General features: G+C 43.1%; 1 protein-coding gene across 3 annotated transcripts in view; it reads right to left on the bottom strand.

Moving 5' to 3' along the window:
* Positions 1 to 398: 398 nt before the first annotated feature.
* The window catches only part of GRK5 (G protein-coupled receptor kinase 5), a 175,794-nt gene continuing 149,963 nt past the window's right edge, over positions 399 to 26,229 (bottom strand). For 2 of the 3 annotated variants that reach the window (XM_054207357.1, XM_054207356.1), the window contains 7 exons: positions 24,718 to 24,755; positions 23,816 to 23,905; positions 22,323 to 22,531; positions 13,853 to 13,990; positions 11,290 to 11,427; positions 10,345 to 10,476; positions 400 to 9,594 (listed from right to left, as the gene is read on the bottom strand). In XM_054207357.1, the coding sequence (XP_054063332.1) occupies positions 9,496 to 9,594; positions 10,345 to 10,476; positions 11,290 to 11,427; positions 13,853 to 13,990; positions 22,323 to 22,531; positions 23,816 to 23,905; positions 24,718 to 24,755 (844 nt within the window). In that variant the 3' untranslated portion in view covers positions 400 to 9,495. Of the gene's footprint in view, positions 9,595 to 10,344; positions 10,477 to 11,289; positions 11,428 to 13,852; positions 13,991 to 22,322; positions 22,532 to 23,815; positions 23,906 to 24,717; positions 24,756 to 26,229 lie in introns of all 3 variants that reach the window. The other variant, XM_054207358.1, reaches the window with a different exon arrangement.

Below are 26,229 nucleotides of genomic sequence, written 5' to 3'. Positions count from 1 at the left end.
TTTAATCATTATCACACTGCAGTGACCCAGTGACCAGACATTAGCGGGTCTGGGGCATCCCGAGCCTCTCCGCAGACCTCTGCCATAGACGCTAACAGAGGTACATGGAGCCTCGTACTGTTGGGGTTCTGCTGGAGTTTGCTGACACCAGAGGAAAAAGCTTGCCTTTAATTAAGAAAAAATTTAGCAGTGATAAACTGTAATAAAAAAAAAATAGAAAGTCAGGTAAAATTTACCCAAGTGTCAATAAATGGGCTATTCAAGCTGCTCAGCCTCTGCGGCGGAGTTACTCTTCTCTACTTAGGACAAGTCAGAGCACCAATTTTTAATAGGCCCTATTTTCATTTTATTTTTTACTTTTACTGTATACCAAATATAAAATAGAATTACAAAAGCCAACGGATTAGACTCTGACTGGGAAGAAGCTTGTATTGTCTCCTCCCCCAGAAGCACCCCATAGACCCGAAATTGCCCAGTCAGGCCCATTTATGGTATTTTTTCATCTGTAAAGCACCCTACGGGATTAAAAAAGTTGTCATGTTTTTTTTAATTGGCTTTCCTTCAAAATAGTGTTATGACTTCCCTCTGAGAAGCTGCGCATCTCATGCCGGAGATAGTGGAAAAATCTAAGGGAGATTACATCTCCCAAGAGGGAACATATCTAGATGATGCTGTACGGAAAGGACATTAAGTTACAGAGAGAACAAAACCACCAAGAATGTTAGAAAAGGAATAAAATTTCATCTCACATCCTCTCAGATTGTTAAAATGTTGTGAAAAATGGCTTGGGTTTGTTTGGAAAGTGATAATACGCATGACCTGAATTTATGCAGTCTATTACCTTAGGTTTTACGGGGTTTAGCTGTTGGATGTAGCTGCTGCTTTTGTGTAGATAATCTGTTTTCACAATGCTCTTCCATGAAACTTGATGCAAACACTGTTTGCCATTAGCAGCCTCATAAAAATATTCTCTATGCCTCTCTGAAAAAGTCTTCTTTCTCCCCTTAAAGAAAAAGCACTGCACCACTTTCCTCCTGGTGACTTTGCAGCTACTCTTTGGTTTAGGTCTTTCTGTACGGCATCCAGAAGAGCACCCTTGGTTGGCTGTGGTTGTTGGTTTCCTTCTCTAACCACTTTGCCTCTGCCTAATTGGAGCTTAGGGTAAGTCCTCTGTAGGGCCTCGTAAATCAGAGAGTGCGCAACTTAAAAAAACAATAGTTCGTGTCTTCTGAAGCTTGTGTTCCTACTAGTGATTTTGTCATCCTCGAACTTGTTTCTAAGGCCATAAAGAGTTGTTTCAGCCGAGAGCGTGCAGTGCAGCGGAAGGCTGGGGATGTGAGGATGGGAGGCAGAGGGAGGACACCTCAGGGGAAACACAACCTGCTTGCAGATGAGAATCTGAACTTCCACAAAGTGAGATACAACCTCAGGTTGGTTTTCAGTTTCTTCAGTCTCTGTGAAGATGTGATGGGCCAGAAAATACAAAAGATGGTAATATTAAACCAGATGAATCCACAAAGGCATCTAGCAAGATCTGAGCTTCATCCCACTCTCACTGCAATCACCTTCAAGATCCCAAGGACTTGAGGAAGCTCTGTTTGATTACATGCCTCATTAAAGCAAAAAGAATAGTTTTCATGTATTTAAATTAAGGAATTTATTTAAAAAAAAGCCAAAAAAACAATCAAAACAGTGGTTTGATCTAGATACAGCAGCACTGTGACATTACTAGGACATTATGTACGAAGAATCCAAGCAGCCATAGAACACAGAAGCCTTTATCTTCAGTAACAATCCCAAAATGAAACTAGCTTCATCAAACAATGTTAAAGATCTCCCTGGAAAGAGAAACAAAACCAAACAGACCCTCCCCACCCCTAACCCTTTGGATACTAGAATGATTTTTTTTGTACAATACCAACAGCCACTAGCTCTTCTAATTGAGAACACTTGCTTGAATTTATTACAAAAATGATCTGTTGCCTCAGTTATGAAAGACAACTTTTAACATTGCTTTAGAAGTGTCTGCTCCTCTTATAGACTACAGTATTAGAAGTGCTTAAAAACATTTAATCCTGGATATGCTCTTGAAATTCAACCAGAAGGATACTCTGTGTGTGTTTATATACCAAATATGATTTTTCATTTTTAAAGCAGGTGAAAAGACTAACCCTAATATGAAACTGCAATTTTACAATTTAATTATTAGTCAGATATGGGCAACCACATGATAGTTCATGAAATCTTTAGGTCTATCTACATTGCTCAGAAACACAAAATAAAGTTTTTACAACTTTCGCCTTCAAAAGGCTAAAATGTTACGTCTCGGAGAAGAGTGTCCAGTGTTTAAAAGAAATGCAATTAAGGGAGACCCCATTCAATACATGAAACGTAACTCATTTGAGCTTGCTAATAAACATATCTAACAGCTGCGTGTGGGGTGACGAGACAGGAAAACGCATTTGTCATCCAGCCACTACCTGAAATGTTTCTTCTCTGGGAGTGAATCTTCTCCACAGGACTGCCGATTCTCCAGAAAACCTGGAGTTGCCCTTTGGAGCTCGCTCATCCCAGGCATGCGGTCGCCTCTTTTGTTTCCACAGCTGGGCAGTGAGTTGACCCAATGTTTGCCACACGTGCACCTTTGGGACTTCACACAGCATCTCCCTTAATTGGTACCTAGGGATTCGTTTGCAGGCTTGGCCAAGAAAAGTTGACCCAACGAATGTTATTTTGATCCCTTCCTCATAACTATTTATTTCCAACATTAAAAAAAAAAAGGGGAAGTGTTTGTGAATGCTGCAATTACTCGCTAGCTCTTACATAAGAAATGAATACTTCAACATTTGCACTGTCGTCTTATCCTCTGTTGGAGATGTCTTTACAGAAGTGCAGGGCATTCTGCTTCAATACCTCCAAGGAACAAAGACAAATGAATAACAAAAAAGAGCCCTAATTTACAAGAGTCATCTCCCTATTCATGTAAATAAGAGTAGCTATATTAAGCCTATTTCACTTAAATAATAATACAAAGAGTTGATATTGATGTATTTTATGCACAGACTCCAAAGTGCTTCCTTTTGATAGACAGAGAGCATCCCTCCATGTTTAAGAACGGGAAAACAAAATCGCCCAGAGGTTTGCCCAGGGCAGTGAAGAAAAACACGGGCAGAACAGGAATAGAAACCACCACTTCTGGCTCCAGCACCCAAACCAAGGAGAATACATTTGCGCCAGCAGTAATATTCATTTTAGTGAATAGGCAGCAATCTGTTGCAAATTGTTTCTTTCATAAAGCCCATTTGTCAGTACACTAGCTTAGCTGAGCCAACTGCAGCAGCTTGTATTTGTATTATCACAGCGACGTTTGGGGGAGGTGAGCGTACAATAACTGTAGCATACTGTTGGCTTTCACCTTCTTTGGTGGTTTCCCTAAAGGAAATAATTCGCAAAATTCTCTCAGCCAATTTCTTTCTCTTTTCTTTTTGCAGTTAAGGACAGAAAGTTCTTACCAGCCAGCACTGCATAAACAATATTATTTAGTATAAAAAGAGATTGTGTCCTGCCCAGCACACAGAAGCGAAGAATTGTTTTAAACTTATGCAGTCTTTCGCTCAGCTTTGGCAGGAGGGTGTCAGTCATTATTACCCTTACTCTAAAAAATTAGTAGTATTTAAATTGCAGGTCGTATCTGTGAAAGGCTTTGCCATAGACAACTCTGGAACCTTCTGTCTTCCACGGAGCCACTGAGCAGACTGATTCTCCCAAACTTCACTGCCAAACGTACCTCCCCGCAGCCAAGACAGGCCAGGACCATCCTTGGGCAGAAGAGCCTTTAAGTCTCTGTGTCCTGTTACATTCATCACTGGACCTCTTTGTTGCAGGGCAAGACAAAAAGTGGAGTTTTATGAAGTTGGCACCTCTTACCTCAGTATTATCAATTTTACACTGGACTCCTAGAGCTCCGCAGGCTACTTTGTGCTTCATGCTACACACACGAAGGAAGATGGTCTACATCCCAAAGGGCAGATGAACCCAAGGATGTGCTTTCAAAGTGAAGGCCAGTCTTTTCAAAGATTGTACGAGAAATGCCTAGAAATGCCTGATGGATGATCTCATCTGCACTGAGATATTTAACAAGTGAGTATCACAAATCTGAACTGAAAAAAAAAAATCACAACTGTGGAGGAGAAGTTAAAACACCTATATCTTGTCCACAATGAAGTCAGGTCTTGCAGCCAGCCGTTCCATGGATGTCCATAAGATGAAGCAGCTGTGCTATAAGGGTGTGCATTTATTGCTCTTGCAGAAAAGTCTACATAGGGAAGTCCTGACCGAGGCTTGGATACATGGCAACAGAGCTGTGCGATGGCTGTTCATGCAGGCTGAGTGGATACCCACGTGCCTCGTCACACTGTTACACCTGACTCTCACAGCAATCGTGTCTTTGAGCCACGGGCCAGACCCTATGCTTAATATGACCTTGTGTGGGCAATTTCAAGGTTACTCAAAAAACTGTGAGCAACATACGATGAACCAAGGAATAATGCGCAGCAATGTGTGATAATAGCTGCCATTTGACACTTGCTGAAGATTCACACACTGTGGTAGTTTTCACACTGTCCTCCAGAGCTCACAGCTTCTCCGTCTTCCATGTCCTGCCCATGGTTTTATCAGTATCACAGACTGATTTCTGGTTTTCTTTTTAGCTGAAGCAACTTTAAAAGATCAACAGCAACCAGATTTGAAATGGGAGGCTTTGACAGATGAAGCAAAGAATTCAAGCTGGATCATGAGGTCTGGTTGAACAACGTCAAGAGTCAGTGTCTTCAAATCAGATGCTTCAGTGGGTCAGCCAAGTCTGATTCCCAACTGCTGATGGCACTGTTAGCCACAGCTTCTGGGGGAGGGGGATGACTGCAAACTGAGACGGTACCAAACTGTTCTTACGGATAGCTGGTATTGCCTACAAACTGCCAGTTACCAGGCATCCCTGATCAGTAGGGCCAGATGAATGCTGCGATATTGAATTCTGCAGCTCCCTAACGCTCAGTTTGATCTCCAGTACCTGTTTGCTTTGATTATCTTCACACCTTTCCAAGCTTCACAAGCAGGATTTTGTTCGGAAACACAACTGGGTCATGGTCATTCTTGTAAAAAAAAATCTCTCTTTAGACAATCCAGGCCAAGAATGCACACGTTCATTATTTGTTATTTTTTTCCTTCATTGTGCCTCTGTTTAAAAAACCCTCTCATCCAACCAGAGAGTGGGAAAAAATGCTACGAGACTTAAATGAATGATGAGACACTGTAGAAAATGAATAGCAAACATCTGAATCATAAAAACCCATAAACTAATTAGTGTTCATCAGACTACTCAGTAAAGATTTTAAAATAAAAAACATGCTTGCATAATTCCGGATCAGATTGCAAAAGACTTCTGATTCTTAAAAAGAGCTAAGTTTGCTCATCTGTCTGATAAAACAAGCAACCAGATCCGAATGTATGCATTTTTTTGAAAGAATTTGTATTGCAATCGGAAAGGAGGTACAGAAAATGTATCAGTCTGGAAAGCTATTCAATAATTACTCCTTTCTGATCCTTTGTTATGTGCAAACCTGCCTGAAAAACTATTCACTTTGAACCAAAATACTAAAAATCCCATTGCAAATGCTCTCCAAGGTTGTATGATGAAACTACAAGCCTTTTTTTTTTTTTTTTTTTCCCCAGAGCTCCTGCACAACTACAACTCCCAGTGTTTTTTGAATTTGGGTCCATGAAGCCAGATGCCAAGTGTCTAGGCTCAGATTGCACCTGGTCACACAGTGGAAGTGAGAGGACCGTGGTCCTTGGGTACAAGGTGAACTAGATAATTTAAAAAAAAGAGAGAGAAAGAAAGGAGTAATGAAAAAGAAAATCCTGCAGGTTTTGTTGTTGTAGGCAAATCCCGACTAGAAGATTCCTAGGACTTCATTATCACTAGTAACATATGATACTGATTGAGTCTTTCAGGGCTCGAATACTGAAAGAGTACAACAATTCTGCTGCCTCTGCTGCTGTTTAAAGTTTGTCAGACAGGACAGCAACACTTGAGGGATGTGGCATGAAATCCCCTCAACTGGTTTTGTCTTCTGTCTCTCCCCTTACTCACTGACTGCTCCCAAGGGGCTGGGATCCCGAGGGACTTCATCCCAGGCTTGAAGTGCATGTAAGCATCCTTCCTCCATACCATCTTGAGGATTCAGGATATCTAACCCTAGCATAATGTCCTCCAAGCATCAGGACTCAATGAATGCCTCTCTCACCATCCGAGGACTTCGCACTGTCCCCGTGTCTCTGCTGCTAGAGTCCTAGAGGTGCCGAGTAAGGAACTGCCCCAGCTGAAAGGAGAGCAGGAGAAGGCACATTTGCTGTCATTCACTGTTGTCATATAAAAAAGTCATCCACCACTAGTTAAGGCTGATAGCATCTAAAAGGTATAAGACCATCTACAACCTATTTGCAATTTGTTCACCAACTTTCAGGAAGGGGTTTGTTGTTATTAGGATTTTATTTCCCAAGTGGGAACTGGTACAGAAAGAAAATGTAGTCTTTGTGTGCCAAACTGGTAACATGTAGGAGATGAAGACCTTGGGCCAATAACTGCAGCTTCATCAGATTTATCCAATGAAATATTAATGGACTAAGCTTTCCTCAACCGTCTTTTTTCCTTTCTCATGGTGGTAGGTAGATAGTATCAGCCACATTTTTCTGATGCTTGTCTCTTGCTGCAAAGTGAGATAATGGCAGTAGTGGAATAAAAGAGCTTAGTCTTTCTCTCTAGCCCCCAGCCAGCACCCCCTTCCCCTAGCATCAGTGCACAGGATGAAATCAACTGAGGCGGCAGAAGCGTATGGTATACCATACTGCTAGAAGGTGATGTCTTAAGAGCGACAGAAACAGATCAGAAATGCACAAAATCTGCGGTTCTCCAAGAAGAACTAAGACGTGTGTCTTGTCTTGTCTGAGGTACACTGATATACATCAGTTGTCTGGCTAAGATCTGTTCCTCCACTTCTCACCTACATTTCTTGAAATCAGGTGAAATCCCACATGTGAAAATCTCCTAGAGCAAGTATGTCTTCATCCAGAGCGTGCTCAAGTGACTGATCAGATTCCTGTTGACTTAGGCAGCTTTACATCAGGCCATGAGAACAGAACTGGAGGTAACAGTCCCATCTGTGCATAGTGGCTTTCGCCTCTACAATATTTCATTCCCCTCCTGTCAGGAAGCTGAAACCATTATAGATTTAGTTTGTAGCTGATACACAGAGAGAAAATCACTTAAAATTCTCATCTATTACTGTCTAAAATCTTGCATCTTCCGTAAGATCTGCAATGCCATCATCTGACATGGGAGAGTGGTCGAAGCTCTCCCCGAGCACCACCAATACAGGCAAAAGGAATTTCTGGGCCACACTGATGTGAAGGAAAAAGAGGAAGAACTTCTTGGTGACATTATGGCACACTTACACAGCTTCACTAGATGTCTGCTAGGGATCAGGAAAACTGGAGGCTTGCATCTTAACATACTTTACTCTTGATAAAGGTGCCAAAGCCCAATCTCCCTTTCTTGACCTTTCTCTGTCAGCTGCTTTATGCCAGCTCTGGCCTGTTCTGTCTCTCTCCCTCATAACCTCAAGTATGTCATTCCTGTGACTTTCTCACTCAAAGCTTTGTCACTGCTAACCCGATCTTTTTTCCCTTCTGCATTGGCCAGAGAGAACACATACATGACAGTTTAATGAACTTTGGCTACGAAGACTTCCGCTGGAATAGTGCTTCCTTGTACCCTGGGATAACTGCACTACTAGCCAACAGGGTTTTAGACACACCAGGCTGACCTTCAGATGTTCCTGATGACCCAAAGGTGTCAAATCACCAGTCTACTCTAGATGACACAGTAAAGAGCACAGTGAACCAACCTGTTTTACAGAACACAGTGGGCTATGGAGATTCTGCCTGCACTTAGGGGACAGACGTTTTCTAATTCCTGTTGAAGAGAAGTAACCATATTTTTGATCTGGTGTTCTTAGTAATAATAGATAGCGGCATATTTGAGAAGAGCATGATTCTGATACCTGAGGTACTGCTACTGATCCTGACCGATTCTGTTTATACTAGTGGGAACAATGTTTTTGTCAATGGTTAAAGGATCCTGGACAAAGAATGATGGAACCAAAAGTGGGAGGTATTATTTCATAACTGATTTTCTTCAATTAAGTTGAGGACCTAACTGAGGGGACGAGTCATGGTGTGTTCGGCATGACACGTGGAAGAACTCTAAGTGCAGACACAACCTACGGGTTCTGCTACTGCTCAAAAGCAGCTCAGATCCCACTCTGAACCTCCACAGCTCAGCTCTAGAAAGCTGGCATGAATTCATGGTCAGCACAAACCAGACTACTGAGTTTCTCTCTTGCTACCTGTTTTGATATGAGCAACTATGGAAAGGCCTCAGACTTTTGACTGCACCATGGAGAACACTTTGAGTTTTACTCTCATTTCAGCAAGTGCAGGTTTCAAGTCCTTGGAAAACAAATGGTCACTTGCTTTCCTGGTCACCTCTCACTCAGTTTTGTTCTTGCTGTCATTAGAAATGGCACAAAAACTAGTGAAGGAGAAGGGCTTAAAATAGGGTTCCCTTTCTAACCAAAAGGTTTTTGATGAGCTAACAATGTAAGTGCAAATCTCAGCTGTGCTGGCCCCATGACATCACAAACCTTAGGCATAGCAAGTAGCATTCTTGAATGCATCAAAATCTTGTCTTTTAGCATTTAATGCGAGACATTACAAACTAATGAAGAGGAGAAATGTATGCAGTGTTGCTGTAAACCAAATACACAGATGTAAAATAATTAAGAATAAACTGTTCCATAAAAATGCGTGTCAGTAAAACCCAGTCTGATAAAGTGATTTATGAATAATTTTCTAGAATTACTAAAAAGAATGATTTCTCGTTTGAGGCTCTGGAAGTCTTGAGTCACATTTTTTTTTTTCTTTTAAAAAAATGTCTTAAAACACATGGCTTTACAGCTGCTGCTTGGAAAATATACACCTCCAAAGTCTGACTTTCATTTAAATACAAATGTACAAAATGTAAACTGAGACAATAGAGAAATTTACAAAACTTTTCTTTAAAAATAATAAAGACAAAATTCAGTTCTAGTATGATGCTGTTTAAATACGTGCAAGTAGTCATGTTCATTGAATTTCTATTGCAATGTTCTAAATAGACAAATTTGATTCACACAGTCTTGAGTGCCACCTCCAAAAACAGACCTGAGTGGAAAATTCTTCTTAAAATGCGAGGCTCCACTGAAGGAATGGATAGAAAATCTCCATTTTGGGGAGATAATATTTTTTCACTCAACGGTGGAGGCTCTCTCATCCATAGAAGCTCCATAGATTATAGTGGAAGGATGTAATGTGTTGTTTCTTAAAACTGAGTTGGAACTAGCTGCTTCCAGTGGAGTTTGAACTTACATGATTTGAATTTATGTGGTGATTTAAACTGGCCTTTGAATTTGGAGAACTCTTTGAATTGTTCTGATGCTGTAGAAAAAAGAAGACAATGCCGATTAGATTCCCCAAATATGCAATGCTTTCTTTTAGTCCAACATTGTTCATTTTATGGTGATAATGTACTGACTGGGCTGCGAGATTTTTGTTTGAAGGTCTTTGGATGTAAAATATTCTTCACTTTCTTACCTGCATTCTCTCTAGGTCAGGAGGACCATGGCATTTCTTGAGGAATGCAGCAAAGAAGTCACACTCGAGCTCCAGGAGCCAAATCAATTCACTGCAAAATGTCAGTATCTGCTAAATCTGCCTAATACAGAGGATACGTGCCAATGCTCAGGCATGGTTTTAACCAGACAGAAATAGATCAGTCTAAGATTATTTAGATTTGCAGTTGGTGCCATGGTGCCTCATGAAAGCTGTATATCACTTTGTATATCACTGGTCTGCTCTCTTCTCTAGTGTCTTGGTTTCCTGACGTGACTACCTCACTCAACATTTGCAATTTCTTTTTTGTGTTTTGTTTTTTTTTTTTTTAACACTTAAATCAAAAATTTTCACAAGGAACTTATTAAAACCATATAACCATTTCGAAAGGAATTTCAGCATATCACTGATGGGAAACCTGGGATAGGCAGTATTAGTCAGGAAATTACCAGGTAACTGTGACAGCAAGCCCTCTCTAAGAAGTACTGTCTTTCTCCTACAAAAATACCACCAGAATAGGGCTGTGACACTGGGCATCTATGGGATGCTCGTTGTCTTAGTCATAAAAGATCTCACCTGTCGTTTAAATATTCTCTGTAGCAATCCCTTCTTGGGTGGCTCTGGGGGGTAGCTTTTGTTTAGGTCTGGTGAAATAGTACCATTTGGTCCAAATACATTCAGTTCTTTGAAACACTCTGTTTCTATCATCTAGTGGAATACCATAAGAAAGAAAAAAAGAAATTACACATCTGCATTAAATATACTGCAGTAGTGCTAGGTTATTCAAAGTCAGGATCAGGACCAGCAGCTTGAGCTATATGTCAGGAGAGTTAACAGTTGAATTCCTGCTGGTGACTATAGAAGGTAACTAGGATATATCAAAACAGAGGCTGGGGCTGCTCTGCATGTTTGCACATCAGTCATCTTAGAAGTTGCCCCATAAAGCTTTCTGTTCTTTTCTTTAGCACTGTGGAGAATATTGGGTAAAGACAGGCACACTCAACATCCCAGCTATTACCACCCCTCTGCCCAAGTGGATCTGCAGTTTGATGCAGAGTTGGAATATAAAATCCACTGTTGGCCGTGTTTTGATACCAAACGGAAACAAAGACCCAGATCTGGAAACCTGGAGCTGCAGCAGGGACCCGGTGGAGGTACAAGACCATGGGTGAGATCATGAGATCAGGATCACCAAGGGAGGAGCCTCCCATTAGGACTTCCAGCCATCCCACGGAAGTTCCTCAGAGCTGTTGTTGAAACACCTCTGTAGAAATCCAGGAGAAGGATGTACAGGAGGATCCTTGCCAATATACACAAATATGCAGAGCCAACAGGTACAGTCACCTGAACCTGACATCTGTGGTACATTACAGATCTTGAAAGAGGCCGTTTGTAATTTATGAAAGCATTAGAGCCTGGCAAGTTACCCAATAGCTATATATTACTGGAAATATACAGCTCCTCTTAAACCACCTGTGTTAGAGGTTTTATTGGAGTACTTTTACTATGATAAATCCTTACCTCATTTTGCCATGGAATAGACACTGATCCTGTGGAAAACTTGGAATAGAAATCATCATCTGTTTGGTCCAGGTTAACTCCTTTCACTGTGGAGAATTGCTCGATGTCTAAGACATCCTTGCAGTACACGGCTCTGGGCTATCTCAGCAGAAAAAAAAAAAAAAGAAAACAGCAAGAGAAAAAATACTTTTGAGTCTGACCATGTGCTTTCATTCACAGATTCAGTCAAGTGAGAATGCCTAACAACAAGTGACTCTCTGCACTCTGCTTCTCTAGACTTGCTCTGCCCACATGTTTATCATCAAAGGCTGACTTCGCTTTAAGCATGTTAAGCTTCCCACTTTGAAGTCCTTAAAGCATCAGCACAGCTAAAGTGGGTTTTAGTCATCCATGTACCATATGGTTAAGAGGTGAGGGGAAAAGGACAGAGAGGACAAGAAAACAAAAATCAAATCCTTCTGTAGTCTTTTCTTTTAGAGAGGGAACAACAGAAAACCAGAATGTTTATGAGTGACACGCTGGAGACAGCCCTGAAAAGGGACCTCAGGTAAAAGTGTCCTTCTGCTCAGACAGCTGCGGAGTTTGCAGCTTAAAAGTTTAAAGGAATGTATACTAATTGCTAAAGAAAACAGAAGAGGTTTGGCATTTTTCCATTGTTTTTATTAATAGCTGGGCTGCTGGAAGCCGTCCAGAATCACCTCTATTAACTCTTTTAACTTGGCTGCCTTTCTTCAAACAAATAGTCAAATGGCCTTGCCTTTTTAAACTACTTAATTTTCTGGGATGACAGAGACAGGACTCTTTGCAGTGAAGCTGCTTTTAGCTCATATTCCAGCAGTCGGCCACAGAAAGCAGAAATAGTCATCACTGGCTACCTGTCATAGCGTGGTCATCTGTGTGCCTAGACAGCTCTCATCCACAACACACTTATCCTTTGATGCGCAGGAATAATTGAGGGGTGGCTTGTGGGACTAGCTCAACCTGCTGAACTCAAGCACGTGTTGAATCCTACTGTCTACACATGGCACCATGATGGCACAGCCCAGAGGGCCAACCGAGCACTATTTTATCTAGATCTGAGCACTGTGACCAAACAAATCAAGCTGATTCCTGACAGAAGTCCTAGTTGCTGGTGGCTGCATCCCTCTGCATTCCTGACGGCTGCAATCCATAACATTTTTTGTGGAGACAGAGTAGTCTAGAAGAGGATGGAGAGACATGGGATGGATTACAACCCCTGCCATTAGCTATATAGGTTTGGGTGATTCAGCTGACTTCAGTAAAGACTTGGAAATCTATGGATGAAATGCCAAATAAATTAAATTAGGGGCAGCTCTTGAGTTCCCAATAAATAGCCATAAAAATTTATGTGCCTCTGCTTTAGCAAATATGTCTATAAGTGGTGCCTTCTAGGCCTTACATGCCACAGTTAAGCTTTTAATACACTCTGGCGGATCCCAAATTTGAGCCCAGAATTTTCTAATTTTCTACATCAGAAAGAAATAGTAGCTTGTCTCCTATTTCTTCCCACTAAAGCAGGTTGTAACACCATGGGCTAATTGGCAGGAATAACTAGGCCGCATAGTAAAATGTAAAGCAAAACCAGAGCAGCTAAAGTAAACTTTTGTAGCGTTCAGACCACTTTGGTTTGGTCGAGTTTGCAGCAATGTGAATGAGAGCTGCCAAGACGTTACTTTCCTTAATACGTTAAAATGGCAGTGTTTACTTAGAACCATATGGGAACTTTAAGGATAGAAGGCCTAGCCAGAAAGAGAGCCCTGCAGGAGGAAAATAATCAGATAACTCTGTGTGCTGGGGTAGAGACCAATACCACAAAAGGGTGGAAAAAGTTTTGTTCTTGCCAATGCAACAAAGACTTTCAGTGTGTGCAAGACTGGTGCGTAAACCCAAGTAAGGACTCAAGGCTGGTTTCTGTGTCCCATGAACACTAACACTAACAAGTTCAAAATGCTCTCTCAGGTCCAAGTCCCCTCCTCTGCTTGAGGTGACACTTGATATCTGAACCTGGTTCAGACTCTCTAAAAAATGCCTGGTTTATCCAGTCTATTCCTCAGTTCTGTAGAGCTTCAGACTTTGTAATTCTGGTTTCCCCTCAGCATATCTATCTATATATCCGTATGTGTACATGTGGCTTTCATTGCTGATTGTTCCAAGCACCACCTGGTCCTGAGCACACTTATTCTCACACTACTGCCATGGATAAGGGAACATAAAGGTTCCCATTTTAAAAGTTTGTGAAATGAGGCATGAACAGATCAAGTGGTGCCTGTAGTGTCACAGAAGACGACTGTGGTAAAGTGAGTGGGAATGAATCAAGGCCCAGGTTACCACCCTACATGGAGGCTCACCCACCCTTCATGCACATGTCTACAGAGCAGCTCCCCTCTTCCTCCCAGCCTCCCCACGCCACCCCTACCGCTTATCACATCTTCCTAGGGCGGCTACCCATGCAGGGAGTGATGACAGCTCTAAGAGAAAGAAGTTATTTTCAGAAACAAATCTCTTGAAAGAGGCCACTGGGGGTTCTTCCTATTATACTTACATCAGGGACAAAGGGCGGATCCAGCATTCCTGCTTCTAACCGCTTGAAATTCATGCTCTTGAAAAAGGGGTGTCTCTTCACTTCTGCTGCACCTTCCCCTTGACATCCCAGCCGCTGCTTCACATCTTTGGTGAGGAGCTGAAACATGCCAAGAAGAATGGTAAGGGTGTCAGAAAAGCAACAGCTCCACAAAGATATTTTTAGCTCTAGTTGGTTTTGAATGTGCCCAGAGGGAAGTACAGAGGGGAATTGTAATTGCTGTTACCTAATGGCCAAAGGTAAATGGATTAGGACTGCACTGTTCGACATGCTGGTGTGAAACCCTTTGAAAATTACCGGCTGTAAAGTGTTCACAGTCAAAATAGAGACTGTTGCTTCTGCTTGCTTTCAGTGAACACTTTCAAGAAGAGGTCTGACATACCCTAATAACATATATAAATGCATATTCATAAGTCCCATGTGCTTTTTCTCTGTCCTTTTTTTTTTTTTCTTACTCTTGTGAGAATAATTTTCCCATGTTGCTTAGGCAGGGTGACTTCACTATCAAATTCTACTTCCCCCCACCTATCACAGTATAATCCAGTACATCACACGACACATTGAACCAGCCCTTTCTGTTCATGGGCCTGTCTCTGCTGAACTCAAGGGGAGTTTCGTCCATGGAGTCAGTGTTGGTAACCATCCTTAGCTCAGCCTTGTTTGTTTTCAGAGAAGGGCAATGCACCACTTCTATCTGCTACAGCAAGTCCTGCCTGTTTCCTGGGTACCTCTAATGGAGCAATGGACACTAACTGAACTCAGCATCCTTGATCCATTAGATAAGCAGGTCCACGAAAACAAAACACAGGGGTAGTAGGTCCTTGAAGACCTTGCATGGATGGACTAATTGATCTGCAAGACAACAGGTCAATGGAAGAACAATTCTGGCACAAACTAGTTGGTGGATGAGGAGACAGAACATTTAGCCAAATCTTCACCAAAACTCCTCTTCTTTTAAATCATATGCATAGAATCAAGTAGGATAAATCAATGCCTTAAGGTACCGTGTCTAAACAGTTGAAGAGAGGCATAGCTCAGAACGTAAATGACTGGCACAAAAAGACCATCACTTGGGACAGTGACCTTTCTAAATCTACCACTGACTTCAGGCAATCTGCTGAAAAGTGAAGGTTCACATATTTGTTTCCTTTTTTCCTTACATTCATCTTTGAGGAAGCCTGCATGATGCTCTCTTACATAGAGGAGGAAAAATGTAACTCCGAACTCACTATAATGTGCCCAGAGATTTCAACTGCCTATTAAAGAGATGCATAACATGTGCCTTAATACAACAGAAAACTAAACATGCATTGAAAACAGTCAAGGCTAGCTTTGCTCGAGTCTCCACTTTGGGGAAAAAACCTACATACTTACACTGCAACATCATGGAGGAAATCAGAACACCAGCTCTATTCCACAGGAAGGATATGCCTCCTGGAGCCGGGCATTCAGCCAGGCAGACACCCCACCGCTCAGCACTTTTGGTAACCTGATTTCCAAGCGTCTGCTGAAGGAAGGGGCTGACCCAGCCTGCCCTGACACCACGGCTGTGCGGCAGCCGCTGGCCCCGCCACGACCCACCGCCGCCGGCTGGAGAAGGGAGAGGGGCAGGAGGGGGATGCCCGGCGCGGCCCCGGCGGAAGGGAGCGCGGCTGCCGGTCGCGGCGGGGCCGCCGGGGGGCAGCAGAGGAAAGGGCAGCGCGGCCGGGCAGCGCGGCGGGGCCGGGGCGGCGGCCGGGCGGCGCGGGGCGGCGGCGGGGCCAGGCCGGCGGCGGCGAGGCGTTCCGCGCCCTCGGGAAAGGATCCCGAATAAGGGGTCTTGGAGCTGTGTCGGGGACTCTTCCCGGGGGCGGGAGGGGGCTGGGGACCGCGTGCCCGGAGGAGGGAAAGGTTCACCGCTCACCTTCTCTCCGTCTTTGCTGCTCCCAAAGCGAGAGCTGAAAAGCAGCGATGACCCCTCGCCCCGCTCCCCAGCTGGGCTGTGCAGATCAGTCGCACTTAACGGATTAGCAAAACTCCCCGGGACCGGCTGCCCACGGGGAGGCTGGTCGCCCGTGCAGGACAGTGGGGTGGTTTGGGTTCTCTGAGCATCTGAGTCCGTGAAGGGACCTGCGCCCTTGGAGATCCCCTGGATAAGTCCCTGGGGATCTTAATAGCTGTACCTGACAGCCAGGGCAGTCAGCAAACTGAGCTGTACCTTGCAGCGCCTGGCTGGGTCTCACTTAGGAGAGCAGGAGGCAAATAGCTTTGGGAGGGCTGGAGAGGAAAAGTGGTCCAGGAGATCAGGTGCAGCCCTGCAGGAGGTTGGGAAGAGGGAGCCAGGCAGCTTCCCTGCTAAGGCAGGGTTGTCTGGAGATGTGGCTCATAGGCTTTCCACCTCAGGATATGCCCCAGAACCCTCTGGATGTGTTGCTGACTCAGCCACATCACTTCAATGAGGAGGAACCTTGAAAGAGCTGTTTGTTGCTAATGTGAGGTTGGTAATCTTTCCTCTGGTGTCTGCCTAGAGCTGGGTTTTCTTGTCCTTATCACATGTTTACAGGGTCACAGCTCTTTAGGCTTCTCTGAATGCTCTGCTACCCCCTGGGCATCAGTGGCTTTCTTATCTGACTTCCACAGCCTCCTCAGTTCTGCAGTTTTGCTAGGGGCCTCATTTCCAGCCTGAGACAGCAAATGGCTTTGACAATCAGTGTGCCCCCTGTATGAAGACGCCATCCTCCAGCCAGTCCTAAGCAAGCTACAACGGCAGAGGCCAAGGAGCCAGAAGAGGCAGTGAAGGGGTTTGTGGGACATAAAAGAAGAGTCTCCTACTCAGCTCTTTCTGCCTCAGCAGTAGCAGCAGCAATAGCCAGAGGAGACTGTATGGATTGAGGGATGGTGGGAAAGCTAGTAGTTCTGGCCACAACAGCAACTTCCAGCTTCCAGATAGCAATGTCCCTTTCTTCCTTACAGATTCCTGTGCCTCTGCTGCTGTCTAGGTGGTGACATGTGGTCTGACTGGTCACCACGACTGGTTGGTTCATAGATGGAGAAAGACTTGAAGAAACATCACTATGCCTTGCCATCATCTGAGCACATAGATTCACGTGATGCAACACCATATTGATCCAGCTCATAGGAAAAGATCTTTCTCAGGGCACTTCTCTGGAGCTTGCTTTCCTTGGGTAGAAGGAAAGAAGGATGTTTTGCTTTCAAATCTTTGCATAAGACTTTGAGTTCTCATGGTCTTGAGGAAAGGTTTTTTGTTGTGGAGTTTTTAACTCCCAACAGGCATATGGATTTAGGTTACGTGAAGAAGATTGCTTTGGAATTTCCAGTCAAGATCTGGTTTGCTGTATTGTGGCTGGACAGAGAAGACAAAAGTTCTTTTTATCTTCTGTTCTCATGTTGAGAGGACTTTCCTGACAGGTGGAAAGAAGAATCTCAAGGCAGAAGGACCACTTCGGCTTTGATATACTTTTGGAAATTATGTCTTGAAGCTTTCAGGGACAGTGCTTCTGAGGAGCAAAAGAATAGGAAGGGGCAGATTTGGATTTGCCTGGAGATGATAAAGGAGACCTGTGCAGTTTCTGCTCTACAAGTCAGCTGTGAAGGGAAGACAGGGTGTTACTCTTCTGTCTGTGCAGCCAGTAATTCTCCTGCCTCTGGAGTAAGTGGGAAGACCAAGCTAATCTGGGAATTTACCTTTGCCAGCTGTTAAATGTTCGAAGTTGTTCGGAGTGTGTGGTCAGAGGATAGGGTAGTTAAGGATAGAAAAAGGCTGTCTGGGGATTCCTGGGCTCCTCCATGATAAAGAAGAAAGTATTCAGTAACCTCAGATGCAAGAAGGAAGTCTCTGGAGCATGAATGGAGTTGGTCATGGGTGGTTGGCCACTGCAGACTGAAAGATACAAAAGGGAACAGGCCACTGGGAAACGGCTGGGACTGAAAGACCCCAGAAAGGAGAGGATTCTCTTGCAAAGCCATGCTGCAGGGGAGCAGCTGTCTACCTCTTGAGGAGAGTTCCAATGGAGAAAAAAAGTAAGAAATCAATGGAATTTGGTAAGCTGCAGCTGCAGCCAGCTCTAGGGATGGCAACAGGTGAAACAAGACACTTCTGGTTGTGGATATTAAGAGATAGCATGGACTAGAGTATTTTCCAGAAGGGAAAGTACTTGCTTTCTCCAAGGAATAATGAGTCTTGTACCAGTTCCTGCAGCCCCATCAGCTTTCTGCAATAGAAAACCTGCGTAATAGCCTGAAATATGCATCCCATTTGGGAATCTGACCAGGGAAAGAAAACGGAGATAACAACTGTATGTTTTGAGTCATCTCTACACTTTTGTTTAATTCAGTTTCAAAGGTTGTATTTAATCTGAATAGAGAGCCAAACAAAAGCAACTACATCAGGCTGATGACAAGCCCTCCTGGGACAGCAGTGCAAATGAGCCAATCAAACATAATTTAAGTGTAGTTCTACAGCCAAAGCCTATGGAGAATTCACAGAGCTTCAGATCTGAAGACGGCTTAGGCCATCCAACCATGCATGAAGTTGATACCAAGCAGCAGAGCTTTATGTTCTGGTAAGAAAGGCTCCAGATGTCACTGGATGTGTGTAAATGATGGCAGGATTTAGTCTACAGAGTTACGGGCAAAGCATGACTAGAACAGACTTTTAAAGAAGAGTCTTCAGTAGCAGTGGTGAAGTTACATTAAGATCTTTTTCTTGATATAAAGAACTCTCTGATACTCTCATGTCACTCATTTGATCCCCTCTGGGGATTCAAACTCTGCAATGTCTGAGACTTTTTCCACGACTTTGTTTTGCTTCCTTTACAAAAAGAAACAACTGTTGTGAGGATTGCTAAAAAAAGCCAACAGTCCCCAAGGCGCTGCTTTATTTATCTTCATGTGATCAGTCAGTTCATGTCCAGATCATACCATGTAATAAATAACTCCAGGTCCTAAGATGTTCGTCCTAAAATTGTAAGAGTTAGGGAAACTTTTTGTAGGGTGAGAGTGCAAAAAATTGATGCTCATGAAAGGAGAAAAGGGGAACAGTAAAACCACGTCCATTGACCCAGCTGATCAAATAGTTGAAGGGATCACCTAGATAAATTTCAACCCTGAAACGGAAGTAAACATAGTATTTTTAACAATTTTTAGAGAATAGAAAAGTAATGCTATGGTCACTTCTCAATTACTTAAATGAGACAAGACAGTGATGTGGGAACTGAAGATGCCAGAATGACATAAATGGCTGTATATTGCACTGCTTATGCTTATCAAACAGCCTGATCTGGCCAACTGAAGAGTCATAACTCTCTCAGGCATGGGTGACAAGCAAAGGCTTGCTACAGAAGATTTATAATTATTATCAGCAATAGCAATGATAACCATTTGAAGAGCACCTTGATGTGTGTGAGGTGCCTCTCAAGACAGATGAAGGAGCAGTTATTCTCAGGCAGCACTGATAAACTTTAAGGTGTCATAACGTGTGGACAAGTTGGTTTCCAGGGATGAAAGCAGAGAGGAGGGATGAAAGCAGGCAGGAGTAGTAGCAGTATGATGACAGTTTCTGGTGGTGAGTGAGGAAGAGAAAAAATTGCATTTCGGGAAAAAAGAATCCATCATCTTTTAGTTGGCTGGGGAGGGGCTTTGCGAAGGGAATGGAGATCAGAATCACAGAACAGCTGAGGCTGGAAGGCACCTCTGGAGATTGCCTAGCCCAATCCCGCTGCTCAAAGCAGAGTCACCTAGAGCAGGTTGTTCAAGGCCATGTCCAGTGGGGTTTTGGATATCTCCAACTGTGGAGACTCCACAGCCTCTCCAGGCAACCTGTTCCAGTATTTGACTACCTGCACCGTGGAAAAGTGTTTCCTGATGTTCAGAGGGATGCTCCTGTGTTTCAATTTGTGCTCATTGTGTCCTGTCCTGACACTGGGCACCAAACCAAGAGTTTGGCTCTGTCTTCTTTGCACCCTCCAATCATAGATCTCTTTTGCAGAGTCAAATGGGAGCTGCAGGAATAAGAAGTGGCAGGGAAAACAGTCTGCGGGAAACGTAGATAAACAGGACACTGACAGACTGACAGAAGAGCCCAGCAATATGGGTCTGTCCAATACTGTTGAATACACTTGAAGTCACATCTTTGCATGCAAGACTGCACTTGTCAGGGAAAACATGCGTGTACATCAGTGAAGTACAAGTCATAACAACAACAAACAGGGAGCATTTCCTAGAAAGATTGGATTTTTTCACAGAAAAAACACACTATGAAGCAGTTATGTTATATGGGAACTATGGGTTGGGGAGCTTCCCAGAAAGCCAGCTGCCCCTGTTCCTAATTATTTATTATTCATCTTTGTTTCAGTCCAAAATGAGGGCTGATTTATGGGAAATGACTTACAAAATGAAACATGGAAATATGGAATGGATGATGATTAATGGGAGCTATGATATGTGCCTGCAAAAATGCAAAGGGCATAAATGTCCAGGAGGGGAAGGTTGACTTGGGTGACACTAAAGGGTTTTCATATAAGTAAATGAATAAAGACAATATATTTCCTGATGGAGACGCTGTTAGCTCATGGAGTAAGCTTTGAAGAGAAGGTTAGGAGACATGGTGGAAAACATGCCGTTCCTCACTCCTGCCCTAAAGAGTCCGCTACAGGAAAGTCTTTTGTGTTGGATCTTTGTGAAGGCTCAAGTTGGATTTATGTACTGCAATGGTAATTTTAATGCATTAATGCTCAAAAAATGACAGAGTTATCTTTGGATGTCTTTGGTTATTAAGAGTTTGCACGAACCACCTAAATAAACATGCCACGTGATTGGACAGCGAAGCAGTTATGATCGAGTTGTCAGGAATGATTTACACATAGTTCATGGTTCCCTGAGGCAAGGGAATGAACTAGACAACTTCCTGAGGTCCCTGACTCCCTGAAACCATAGACTCTATGGCTTGAAGATGAAAATGACCGCTACAGTATAATGACTTTCACTGTCTTTTCCCCTGGGAGTAGTAGGTCATGTCCGGCACAGTCCCATCAATGCTACATTTAATTCTTCTCAGCTTTAAGTTCTCATGGGCTTGGTTATTTTCAAAGTATACTTTCATTCTATTATGCCTCATGCCTGTAACTAACTACAGAACAAGCAAACAAGAATACCATTTTGCCTCATGATATTTTCATTTCATGCTAACAACAGGATGTGCACAAACTCTCTGCCACTCCAGCAGATGCTGCTCCTCACCTGGTGGGAGTTGAGATGCTACTAGAGAAGAGATGTCGGGCTGTGTGAGCACATGAAATGGTCTGTAAGAGCCTGTGGCTGTCCTAGATCTCCCACGCCGACTTCACTGGGGGCTCTGAATCGCAGATTAAGGGCAGTGAATGGCCTAGAGTATCTATCAAGAGTGATGTCAGTTAATTACTACCTCTGGGATTCAGCAATGAGTTGGTGCACTGTGAGTTAATGACTTCCAGGCATGATACTTGGCAATACTACCATTATTATTTTGCAAGGAGACTTGAATGTCTCTTCATGAAGCCAGACAACCAGAATGTTGTTGATCTGCTGTTTGCTTGCCTGTTGCACAAGATATTGGTGAAACTCTCACTACCTATTTGTTGACCTTTCTTTCCCTTCATTCTCTCTCTACCAGTACGCACAGATATGTCATTGTCTCCAAAGGAGACTTCACTCTTTAGCAAACAACATCAAGAAAAAGGCCACATCCCTTTCCAAATTACAATTCAGTCTTCTAAAGATGGATGTTGACAAGACACTGATGAATTCAGACACAACTTTGAGATTTCTCAGAGGGTTTGAGGATTTCCATTGTCAGACATGGCTATTGTGCTACGAAAATGACTCCCAGCTGAAAGAGTGAGAAAACATTTTAAAGGACAGCTTAACAGTATTAAAAAAAGCTGGATACCCTGGCACCCCGGGGGAAAAGTTGCTAACAAAGTTAGTGAGATGGGGTGGGACAACATTTGAGTGTCACAATAATTTCATTGCATAATCTTTGTCCCGCTTACCCCCAGCTCTCACCAAAGACAATGGAAGCATGGGGTTTTCAGTTCCTTGCAGGAGACAATCAGAGTCTTGCATCATCAAGTCCTTTTTATTTTTTCTACAAGATTATAGAAGACAGAAATGCATTCTTGACTGCAAACTAACATTCAAAGTCTCCCGAGAATAGATACCGCTCCCTTGGCCATAAAACTTTGGAGAGGACTCAAGTTGACCGTGATGAATCTCACAGAGAAGCAAGCCCAAATAAACACAATTTGAATGAATAGAGAATGCAGCCATCTCATCAACAGATGAGCTTGGTTAGTCCTTGTGTCTGCAGCCCCTCTATGGCACTGTGTTACTGCTCAAACCATGTCAGATACAGCTTGCTAATGAAGCTGCCCCACTGGGCCTTCAAGCCCCTTACCATTTTACAGATGGACTTGGCTTCCTCAGAAAACTTATGGGAGTACACCTCTTCTGTCTCCAGCACTCTTCTGTCCACTTCTTCCCTCTTCACCTTCTCTTTCCTTCCACGAAATGGTGATTGCCCAGCAATCATTTCATAAATGAGACAGCCTAGCCCCCAGTAGTCAGGGCTGAGTGTGTATCTCTGGTTGTTCAACACTTCTGGAGCTGTGGAGGAGAAAGATGTATCTTGTGGAAATGCTTGATATTTACATAGGCAAAAAAATTGAATTTCTAGAAGTTCTATTTTGGTGACTGAATACACGTGCACAGAGAATGGTGGGTAAAATATAAAAATACATCCTGATTTCTGTTGATGGCATTGCAGAAAATCCAGCATGCTACATGCCTTGTTTTTTTCTCTACATACTACATGCCGTGTGCATGCTGTCTTTTGCATTCTCTACCAAGTCAGACCAATTAAAAAAATAATAAGAAGTTGAAGCTAAGTATTAAGCAGAGGCCTAATCTTAAGAGTCTTTACAGATTTCTTCATTTAGGGAAGAAATGACATACAAACACACATTCTGTAAACAGCAGTCACATTTCTTCAAAAGCAAATTCTGTCTTTTTGCTCAATTTATAACTTTTTTTTTCCCCCCTTTAAAAAACAAATCCATTTATTTTGTGTTGCAGCCATCCAGTGTGCTTTGGGCATACAGTCACTGTCTTGCAGGCATCCTCACTTCCGTACACGGGTACAAACACAAATACACACATGCTCAAAAGCACAGAGCCTTAGTGCGCTCACAAACTTACACTGAGATAACAAAATTTAAAAATGACAACTGATTTGCTTGCTTTCATTAAACTTTTCATATGGTGTAACAGTGGCTCATATCAGCTAGTTTCTGTTTAGTCAAATAAGCATAAGCAATTTTTATTCCAAGAAATACGCCCACCCAGAGAATGCATGAAAATAATTACACTGGATTTAGAAAACAGATCTAGTTACATCAGAGGGTGTGTTTTTTACCACTGTACAAATCTCTACTCTTCTTTTGTGCAGCCTCCCCTGCACATAGGGGAAGACTGTATGACTGTGATCAAGATGACCATAGGTGCGAACTTACCCATTTTACCATAAACATATAAATACATTTTAACTATTATACAAAGTAGCAACTAGAAAGAAACTTTTCATTTATGCACATAACCCTCCTAAAATAAATCTATGCTAAAATCACTAGTATCCCAGTTGTTGTCTCTTCCTTTAATTTTGTTTGCTGATTTAAGATTAAAGACCAGACTCATTAAGAGCTGCCGTGGTCCATCCTTTCGCCCACTTCTGATTTCCACTACCATGACTCCGTGTGGGTTGCTGCAGGGAACTGGACCCAGCTGAACATGAATCTTTTTTTATTCTTTTTCTTAAGCCTACATGGCAGAAAGATCTCAAAAACTCAAGTAATCTCAGCAAATTATCAAAAAGATAAGCTATGGAAGACTTACCCATATACCCTACTGTTCCTACTCTTCCACGGATTGATTCACCCTCAGGGATTTTAACAGCTAGACCCAAATCAGATATTCTAATATGGCCTGGAAGGAAAAAAGAAACAAAACACACAAAGCAGATATAACAACATGACCCAAATTAGTGCAAAACCACAACTGTTGTCATTGCTACAATACTCTTGCAATTTACTGTTCAAACGTTTTAAGAAAAGAGTGTTCTGAATCATTGAATTGGAGCAGTTTCATTGATAAGGAAAAGAGGAATTATTACGGGCATTACAATGCAGTGAAATTCATTTTAACAGTGAGGCTACGGACTGTGGATTGTGTTATATATTTTAAAACCAACTAAAAAAAGGCAATGATAAGCATGCTGTGGAGAAGTATCTTGAACTGATTGCAGGGGATGGATGGGCTGACATAATTCTGTAACTGGCTGATGGCTGAAGGGGCTACATCTGGTCTGTAAGTCAGCGTGAGGTTTGATTATCGCTGCCTTCAGCAACAAACGGGTACCTGGGTTTGCATAAAATGAGAGTTGGCTCAGCAAAGGATGAAAGTACTTTTGAAAACAGAGCGGGAAGCACAGATTTAGAAATCGCAGCTTCCTCTGTGTTGTGTCAGCCTCGCAACAATAAGGATGGAAAAACAATGGAAAAAGGCAGGCACCCCCAGCAAAGCCGCGCTCTCGAGAACACACCCTCCAGAGCAGCGCGGCTGCTCCTTTCCACCCGTGCGGTGAGCTCCAGCGCGTCCCCCACCCAAGACAGGAGTATTAGTGTGCGCTGAGCCTCTTAGTCACTTCAGAGCATTATTTGTCTTTGTGCAATATATATCCTAAAACTAACGTAATCTACTTTACTGTGAAAGCATGTCTGTAAACCTCTGAGACTTACCATAATCATCCAGCAGGATATTTTCTGGCTTCAAATCTCTGAAAAGGAAAGATAGCAGTTATTTGTATGAAGCTGGTTTTGATAACATAACCATACGACAGTGTGTGAGTGCATTTATTACAAGTAATAAACCAATTGAGTGTCAACTCAAACAGCAAGGAACTCATGAAACCAATGCAACTTTCTACAACTCACTTCACAGATCGAGTGAAACCATATGCCTTTTTCTAAACTGGAGTTACATTTTTTCACTAAGCCAAGCTTTTAGTTCCTAATCCACTCCATAACGGACTCATCCATCTAGTCCAGTAAACCAAGCCCTGTAGTCCTGTGTGTTGTTCAATCTCTGTAACATTTTCTGTTATAAAATCTTTTGTTAAAAAGAAAAATATTTTAAAATTCAAAATATTTTCTTTGGCTATGAAATAGCCAACTGTTGGGCTCAAATTTTCTATGCCTGGCATCTGACTCAGACCAAATATGCGAATGTGTGTACACGCACTTGTGCACACATGTAATAATTTCAGCGAGTTTGGAAAATGAGGGGCAGAGGGAAGAATGCTGTGCCCAGACTAAGATTTTTCTTACAAACATTTGTGAAACTCTAGTGCCTATGTGGTTTGGAGCAGCGCCATGAAAATTGGCAAGGTGGTCACTCTGATGTCAAAGATGTGCCTTTTACTGCTCTTGTGAAAAAAAAATATTCCCAAATCTGGCCAAGTTATAAACTCCTGAAAAAAACAATGTCAGTTTTCATATATTTAGCAGAGCCTTGGCAGGTCATTCTTCTGAACGCTTTGTCTGCACCAAACCTGCTCCACCAGTTGTGGCTTCTAGATGCTGCCCAGGCCAGCCACGCTCGGGTCCCCTCACTTGACCAAGGCTGTTTTACAAACCTGCGGAGCTGAGCACACCCTTGCAGCCGCCGCTGATGTTCCTGGAGGCGGTGGGCTGCTGTCGGGCCTCCCCGTGCCGCTGAGCAGGGACAAGGCACAGCCTGCTGTCAGTGCAGAGCGGGAATGAAGCCAGCCTTCATGGGATGGGACCGGGAGGTGTCAGAGGGAAGATGGGGACGTGCTGGGCAAGGAAGCATCCCAGAAGGGCTGTGCGACAGGAGCAGGCTGTGACGGCTCAGGAGCCCAAATAAGGCACGAGTGCTCCTCGAGAGGCAGGGAAAAACATCGCTGCAATTCACAACATCGTGCCCTGACTTTTGTCTGATCAACTCCTACTGAAACACGGCGTTTAGCCTGGTGCAAATCCAGGTCAAAGTGCTTGGCCTCGTCTTTTTTTAAGGCCTCCTTGCATTTGTGAACCAGCTTGATTCTGTTAGCTTCCCAGCAAGACACATTTCTTTTCAAAGAGCAAAGAGAGGGGGGTGTCCAAGAGAAGCCCTCGCATCGGGAGATCAGCACGTTGCACAGAGCCTGTGCAGGAGCCCGCCCTGCGTTTCAATCTGTACCACTTCAGTGTCGTGAATTTTCTTGTGAGCGGAGAGGGGTATTTTGTAGT

The sequence above is a fragment of the Rissa tridactyla genome, chromosome 6, assembly GCF_028500815.1.
Source record: "Rissa tridactyla isolate bRisTri1 chromosome 6, bRisTri1.patW.cur.20221130, whole genome shotgun sequence".
In the NCBI taxonomy this organism is placed as follows: domain Eukaryota; kingdom Metazoa; phylum Chordata; class Aves; order Charadriiformes; family Laridae; genus Rissa; species Rissa tridactyla.
The sequence above is the reverse complement of the archived record's forward strand: the minus strand, read 5'-3'. Positions and strand labels throughout refer to the sequence as shown.